The sequence below is a fragment of the Manihot esculenta genome, chromosome 15 (genome assembly GCF_001659605.2).
Source record: "Manihot esculenta cultivar AM560-2 chromosome 15, M.esculenta_v8, whole genome shotgun sequence".
NCBI classification, from domain to species: domain Eukaryota; kingdom Viridiplantae; phylum Streptophyta; class Magnoliopsida; order Malpighiales; family Euphorbiaceae; genus Manihot; species Manihot esculenta.
Window position 1 is genome coordinate 1,354,576 of NC_035175.2, and position 8,205 is coordinate 1,362,780.

The following is an 8,205-nucleotide window of genomic DNA, read 5'->3' on the forward strand; positions in this document are numbered from 1 at the left end:
ATTTATTGCATTTTAGACGCCACAATCATTTTAAATTGAACTCCAACTTCTGATAATTAGAGCATCTCTTTTCAGGACCAAGAACACATCAAAGTTAAAGAAGGTAATAAGTAAATCAAAGTTATAATCTTGCTTTTGAGTGCATATTTAGCATGCTAATATAATTAGTCATTCATAACTAGCTGTTACTGTTATCATTTTGTCTGGCAGCTTCTACATTTTAATGCTGTTGGCTGCTTTTTTGACGACTCTTTTGGTGCCCCACCAGCTGCTCCAGTGGAGCCACCCTGTGCCTCTTGGACCTCCTGGTGGTGGTCCACCCGGACCACCTCCACCATCCCATGGCCTTCCGAAATTCTTTGAAATCTATTTAACTGTAGGAGATACTACCATTGTGCTTTACTACTCGGTCACCAAACTACGTGTTTGAATGATTGTTGTCGTGGCTTGGAAGATATGCTAAAAGATTGTCCGAAAAGCTCTTTTTATGTGCATGTAATAATATTATATTATGGAACAAGAACATATAATCAGTCCACAGAGTGTCATTAGGAATACTTAATCATTTGTTTGAAGTAATCCAGACAAGTTCAGAGCAAATTACCCCTTTTCTTCATTAGATCACCATCATTTTTAAACTTCCCATTTTTTGGGTGGATGTTCAGGGAGATTTCACAGGCAAATCAATTCTAGGCCTAGCTGGGCTATTTGGCGCAAGGCCTGATTCATCGTTCAAATGAATTCAGGCCTAATATGAAATTCTTTGCCAAATGGTACCAATCCTTTTCTATCATTTCTCATGGCTGCCTTAAGATACTGGCATAGAGAGGGAGACAATTTTCAGAGAACTGCATCAACATTGGCATTCAGCAAGACTTTTTTTTATCACTGCAAAACCTAATTTTCAGAAAACTTCACGAGTTTCTGACTACTCGATCACTTGATTTTCCTTCAAAAATCCAAAACATCAGTTGAAGTTTTTTTTACAAAAAAAAGTGTCAATTTTCGCTTTTTGCTAATATAAATTAAACGCGCATCCTAGCATCTCAGAGAATTATTAACGCAATCAAGTGTGAGAGAATAAAAAATGCAGATACTTGTACAATTTTATTATTCTATACAAAGAAAAATGTACGGCAACTGCGGATGAATTGCCAACATTCTAAGCTTCACCACTATCTACATATTCAAAAAAAGAAGAAAAAAAGAGTCCAGGATCTGCAATTCAACCGACTGACCGACTGATTTCAAAATCCACACATTCAAAATCTCGAACAAGCTGCAGTCTTCCCATTTCATTAGCAAAAATCTTTCATTTGCAATCTAATCTTACAGAACAAGCTACAGTCTCTTTCAATCGCATCACAACTGGGACCTTGAACCTTGAAACTTCGCACCTGGGCCAAAGAAGATAAGTCACAGTTATGTATCTAGTTAATAAGTCATCCATTAAATGATTCTAACGAGCCTGACACAGGAAATGTTGCTCAACAAGACTTGGTACTTGGCAAGATCGGATAAAAGGGAATCCATTGTTTTATATCATATGCATATGCACACAGAAAACAAAGCAGCAGAGTTGCACAGATCTCCTTTTGATTTTCTACTAGCATCCATATAATGCCACTTCTAGGAGTTTTAGGTGCATAATAAGAAAATCCAAACCTGTTCAATTATCATTCACAAGCAATCTTGGTGTCAAAGCTGCTGAGGCAAATTGCAAATGCTTGGAAAGCAGAGATTGGGTACCGGTAATCCATGGTAAACAAATCCTTCCCCACTTTCCCAAATTGAAGGATGATCTTCTCATGTTCTGGACCCGCAGGACCATTTTCAGGGGAAGCAACCAGCTGAAAGTTTTTCACTGAAGCAACTGTCACTCGCCCATGGAAGTTCAAACACCAACATTGGAGCTGCTCATGCCACCTTGGAGCCTTGTTTTTCAATACCAATGCTCCATCTTTCTGACTGGACAAAGGTCCTGATAGAAATTTCTCTGCACGATTTGATTTTGAAAGGAAGAAAGGGAGTGATGGAAAGAAATCTACACTGTGATGAGAAAATTCAGTCTGTGTGGGGGCCACTCCACCAGGTTCAATAGAAGTGGCAGGGATAGCATCCATAGTACACTGCATTTTCCTTGGACCCCTGCTTTTATATAGAATCAACTTCACAAGTATTAGCTAGCAGAAAATCACAATTCATAAATTTACTGGTGTGGAGTCACTGAATAAAGGAAGATAAAAACCAGTCTGTTTCTTGTCAAAGTCCGTTTGTAAATGCATGTACTAAAATCTTACCTGGAACCCAACACATTCAATTCATATGAGATGTGTGCTACAGGATAGTTCCCAGCAGGGACCCTAGGAGAAACTTGTTTCGTATTTACTAGCCTAGTGGAGCGACTTTTTGCCATCTTTGCCCCAGCATGAGGGAGCTGTCCGTCAAAGACTGTGAACTTGGTTCCCAGAAAATTTGATCTTGCCACGAGGAAGGGAAATGTTAAAAAATTTTAGCAAATAAGAGAACAAAATATATATATATATATATATATATATTGTAAGGAAGTCATCATATCATACCTTAGCTTCCCAACATAAGTGCTACTCCCCTTTGACATATTGTCAGCATCTAGAGAGATGATATAATCTGTGAAGGTGGGGCGTCTACATTTGCGTGCAGCAAGAAGGAATTTTCCATCATCAGTTAGTGCTGCTTAGGGAAAAATAAAAGCAAGTTCAATTCTATGTAGCTCAGACAGGGTCCACGAATAAGATAGCCAATTCCTCATAAGAATCTACAGAGTAATCACACTGACTACTGAGACAACCCCTCTAAATAAATCAAAGATCAATGCTGGTGATTAGTCATATATATTGCGAAAGCAATCTCATAAGAAAAAAGTAACAATTTCTCACCATTAGTTAAACTGAGGTAAAGATAGTACATCTGAGTGGACCGACACCGCCTTATAAAGCATTGCAGGAGAAAATCCCTTGGACCAGGCTGAAAACAATGGCCATAAAATGTGAAAATGCATGACAAGGAGACTCCAAAGGAAGAGAAAGTTGATAGTGAAATCTAAACTCAAAAATGAAGCCTTGATATAGTTCTCACGTTTGCAAATGACAACATTTAAAGAACTGGTAGTTCATCAGCACTAGCATTAATCAGAATATAACTCATGGCACAAGAAATATCAAACATCCATCATGATAAGGAGTATTAGATGTCACCGAAAAAAAGTCCACGTCAATTTTGCCAAAGTTGCAGCTAATAAAAGCAGTGGACCTGCATTACTGAAGCAAAAGGTGTTCCATAAAGGGGATGAGCCACTTTATTATGGAAGTTTTTGAGCAATTTCCAGTGTCAACCTCACAACAATTGGGAAACTGTCGTGCTTGGAAAAGGTGGCCCCACCTCTCAACTCTTGCAATTAGTATTTAACACATGAAATGGTTGAAAACTTCATCCACAAATATCCTAAACAAACAAGCTTCCATAAACATCACAGCAAGGCTTAAGACAAGCTGATATCATTTTCCTTACAAATTTCCCAGTATACATAAATTAGAAGATCAAAAGTAAGCAAGTCACTTCTTATCCATAACAAGTTTAATAACACGAAAGCACATGAAGGAACTGCAATTCTCAAACAAACCACAAATGGGTAATTTTACCAGGCAAAATTAATAGACTTTATTGAAATCAGAATTACCCAATTCTCGTATTCCATAATTAGCCATTGTAAGCATGTTTCCACCGGATTGCAACCAGAAGTACACTGGGGAAACATTCTTTGAATATGAAAGAAACAATAACCTTATCCCCTCCAAGAAAAGAACCGAAAGTATGATTTTTTTTTTGAATAAAAAAAGGAACAATTACACAACATCAAGGGAAACAATTGAGCTGAGTTTACACGCCCAAACCATGATCTTGCTGCGAATAACAATGAACTTACCTCCATTGACGAAAAAGAAGCCTAATTTTATAAATTAAAAGAACATGCATAAATGGTGAGCGAGGTACCTGCTTGACGGAGATGGGGAAGGTGAGCCTGCCGGAAAATTCAGGGACTTTGACTAAATCCTTAGTGATATGTCTCCAGGTCCTGCAAACACCAGCACAAGCCACCACGCTTTTTCTGGAAGGCCAACTGCTTTCTGATGCTTCTATTCTCAAAAGAACCTCTCTTAAGAGTTCCTGTGGCATGTTTGCCCAGCAAGACGTATCCCCTCCATGCCAATCCTCCGGCTCCGACGCCGGCCCGTCCCGCACCACCCGGTGGGACCTCGACCGGATTATCATACTCCTAATTGCAGACATTGTTTTTTTCCTTGTCCTCCCCAACAAAAGGATTATCGTTTAGAAATATATATATCTAGAAAGTGCAATATAATCTTAATTGACCCAAGAACATCGAATTCCCATGTCTTTAAAGGGATTTTTGGGTCTGGTGAAAGAAAGAGAAAGATTTTGTTTTCAATTTTTTTTTTTCACTTTTTAATGAAGATGAAGAGAAAGAGAGAGTTGAGGGGAAGTGGTGAGTGGTAGGAGGCTGAATCATATGGTCTGCTTGTTCAAGGATACCACTGAGAGTTTTAGTACCTTATCCGCTAATTAAAAAAATAATAAAATAAAATTTTCATCCTAATTCTCTGTTTTTTTTAGGGTTTTTTTTTTTTATAAAAAAATGAGAAGATTTCAATATTCAATTAAAGGTATGTAATCAGATTAAATTTATGAATGTATTTTTTTTATTTTAAATTTATTATTTAATATTAAAAAAATTAAATTTGAAATTCTACAACTTTAAAAATACTTCAATATTATTGGATATTCATTTTTATTTTTATAAATTCTAATTTAACTGAAACAAAATAATTTTTAAAACTGTGATGTGTTGAATACATTATATATAAATATATACTTTTAATTTTAAGGTTAAATGGGTAGTACATAAATATATATTACTAAGAAATTTATTTATAATTACTAAAATAAAGTTTAATTTTAAAAAAGAAACACAATCTTGCTTGTTTTGCACAATCTCATTTTATTTTATTTTATTAAAATTGAGTCATGATTTTTTGATGGGTTTGGTAGGAGTTGAGAGTGTTTACTACATCCACCTTGCGGGCAGTGCTAATCATTTCATTAGAAATCAATTGGTTTAAGCAAACAATAATCAGGATTAATTATATGTAATTAAAGAGAAGAAAGTTGGTGATTAGGAGGCCCCACGTCAATAATGAAATGTCCTAACTTTAGTAATATCTAGAAGTGGGACCCACATCCACACGAGGAGAAAGGAGGGAGAGAAACGACGTTTCCTTCATCTCTCTGAGTCTCAGACCGTGGGCGGACTCCACAACCAAACTACTGCTCTTGGGGATCTCTCATTCCTTCCAACCCAAACACCGTCATAAATAGCCTAATTCGAATTTTAATTTAACTAAATTAAATTACTAATAGTAAAAAGAAAAATTAAATTATCAATTCTAAACAGTCATAAATTCAATTTGATAATAGATGTATTTAAATAAATTTAAAAAATTTTAAATTTTATTTTTTAATTTTTGATTTTTATTTAAAAAAAATTAATTTTAATTCAATTGAATCATCACATAAAAAAATTAAAATAACTATAAATTCATTTTTATTTTTTTAATTAATGTGAGATTTATCTGAAATAATATTAATATGGATATTATTTAGATATTTTCTTTGTTGCCATAATTCATTCAACTTTCTGAATAATTATATTTCTTTTTCTTTAATGACAAATTCAAATCTTATTTTCAAAAATGGGAAAAAATGCCATAACAAGAAATATTTTCTATTATTTTAATAAATTAAATTAATAATTAAAAATTTTATTTTAATATTTTTATAATTAATATATTTAATTAGTTTTTGTAAAAGATAATTTCAAGAGCAATGCCACGTATCCTACATAAATGTAATCGCGCTCTCTGGAGAGTGGGGTCTCTAGTGTTGTTGCAGAATCCCTCCTCTCTTTCCTTCTTCCTTTTAAATTTAATTTAATGTAATAAAATTTTTAATAACATCATATAATTAAATTTTCAGTGAAATTATATAATAAGACAATTATTTAATATAAATATTTTATATAAAATAATTAATTAATAATGATTCACGTGTAATTGGTAACCTGTCTATAAAATTAATAAATCTTTTATATGATCTAGCACTCCCTTTAAAATTCAGTTTTATGTATGTACACACATAAACATCGCTTAAAATTAAATTAAATTAAATAAATTAAAAATTAAAATTTTAATATTTATTCAAATTGAATTAATTTTAATTAAAAATCGAATCGAACTGAATCAGTCTAATTCAGTTCAATTCGATTTGATTTAATCGATTTCGATTTTTAATAAATTTTTTATTTTTTACTCTTTATTAATATTTTAAAATTTAATTAAAATATTTTAATTATAATATATTTAATTTCTCTATATTATTAAAAATAATATATTATTATCACTAAATCGATTCGGTTTGGTTTTTTGATTTTTTCTGATTAAAATCGAAACGAATCAAAATAATTGAAATTTTTAAAATTAAAAATCAAATCGAACCAAAATAAATAAAAAATTAAATTAAAATTTTAAATTAATTTAGTTCGATCAATTTTTTCGATTTGAATCGAATTCTGAAGTTTCCTGTACACAGAAACAAAAAATATTGAATAATTTTTAAAAATTATTACTCAATTATTAATATGTCATTTTATATATTAAAAAAATTGAGTGCTTAGTTAATTATATGAGGAGTGCACTCTTCTTAATCCATCTGAGGAAGGCCATTTGGTCAAGTTTGCTACGACTTTGTCTCCCTCTAGCTTTTCTTTCCTTTCTTTTTCACTCGTGCTTCTATTTTGTTGGTTTATGATAAAAAAAAAAAGGAATTTTATTCTAATAATTTAAATAAATAAATAGAAGAAGCTGCCGGGACATATCCCTTATAATTATCATGAACAATAGACAGAGAATCAAAGCCACCTCAAACAACAAACATCTTCCTTTTGCCCTCTTCAATAGTTGAATTGCTTGTTCATGTATCAACTTAGAATCTTGAAATTCCTTTTTTATGAATTACAAAAACAACCTTAAATAGTTTCAATTGATTGTTGATGTTGAGATCCAATAAAAGGTCTAAGCTCAAAGTATATTTTTGTAAGTTTATTTTGTCTCTCCTTCTTGATTTTTTTATTTCTTTTTTCTTCTATCCTTTAGTGACGTGTAACCGCTGCTCTGCGCTCAGACGCTTCTGTTATGTTCATATTGACCATATGTACAGATGTACTGCGTCTTTTTCTATTATCAGGCGGTTATTTTATTCCATCTGACGCCATTTGGATACGATCTCAGGTATCACCGGGTTTATTGTTTCACGGGAACTGATAGATATTCGAGGCTAGGGCCCTAAGGGCATGTTTGCGCCCAGCCCGGCTTGCCTAGACAAGCTCTGGACTTGAATGAAGTGTAGAGTCGTGCATTGGGTCCTTTTAGGGCTTAAGCCCAATCCTTCTAGCTTGGACTTCACCAAGGCTCGGGTGCTTAAAACCTGACCATCATCAAGTGTCCCTTTATTCGCTCATTAACTATTTCATGATTTATGAGGAGATAAATTTTGAGAACCCAATTATTACCGCGCGGCTTTAGAAAAGTTTTGTCAAAACGTCATTTCTCTGCCTTTTTCCATTTCAAACTTGTGCTTTTGCTTTCGCTCACTGCTCTGCCTCTTGTTCTGCTTTTGCTATCTTGCTCTTTCCCTTCTCTGTAATCTCCGATTTTCCAATTTGAGGTATGTCTCGCTCCTCTCATGGCTTCTACTAGGATTTCTGAGATGATCGGTCTAGTGTCTTCTGTCACTTTTTCTTCTTTCTCCCACTAATTTTCTCGCAACCTTGCTAACACCACAATTTTCAAAATTAGGGCTCTCTTACCTAATGAGAGTATAGTTCTCCTAACCCACTGCTGATAGGCCTGATAGATGCTCAGCAAGGACATAATTTGGTCTTTTTTATAAAGCAGCATGAGTTCAGTCTTACTTTTTCGTTTACTCCCTTTTTCATCGAGGTCTTCCATCATTTTAAAGTGGCCCCTCGGATGTTATCTCCCAATTATATCTTGTTTATGTGCTGTTTTGAGTCTATTTGCTTGTGTTGGG

General features: G+C 33.7%; 1 protein-coding gene across 1 annotated transcript; it reads right to left on the bottom strand.

Annotated features, from left to right (window-relative positions):
- Window positions 1-1,073: 1,073 nt before the first annotated feature.
- On the bottom strand, window positions 1,074-4,583 carry LOC110602176 (tubby-like F-box protein 3). The gene is made up of 6 exons (XM_021739630.2): window positions 4,033-4,583; window positions 2,919-3,006; window positions 2,583-2,712; window positions 2,301-2,480; window positions 1,666-2,148; window positions 1,074-1,397 (listed from the first exon to the last, which is right to left on the bottom strand). The coding sequence occupies exons 1-5, from the start codon at window positions 4,327-4,329 to the stop codon at window positions 1,677-1,679; spliced, it is 1,167 nt and encodes a 388-aa protein (XP_021595322.1). The 5' UTR covers window positions 4,330-4,583; the 3' UTR covers window positions 1,074-1,397; window positions 1,666-1,676.
- Between the last annotated feature and the right edge of the window lie 3,622 nt (window positions 4,584-8,205).

Bases quoted from the DNA above. Each gene is read 5' to 3' on its own strand.
- LOC110602176 (XM_021739630.2), bottom strand. From the start codon at position 4,329: ATGTCTGCAATTAGGAGTATGATAATCCGGTCGAGGTCCCACCGGGTG. The intron at 3,007-4,032 runs GTACCTCGCTCA...CATTGTTTTCAG, and splicing joins TCCCCATCTCCGTCAAGCAG to CCTGGTCCAAGGGATTTTCT. The intron at 2,481-2,582 runs GTATGATATGAT...CCTCGTGGCAAG, and splicing joins ACTTATGTTGGGAAGCTAAG to ATCAAATTTTCTGGGAACCA.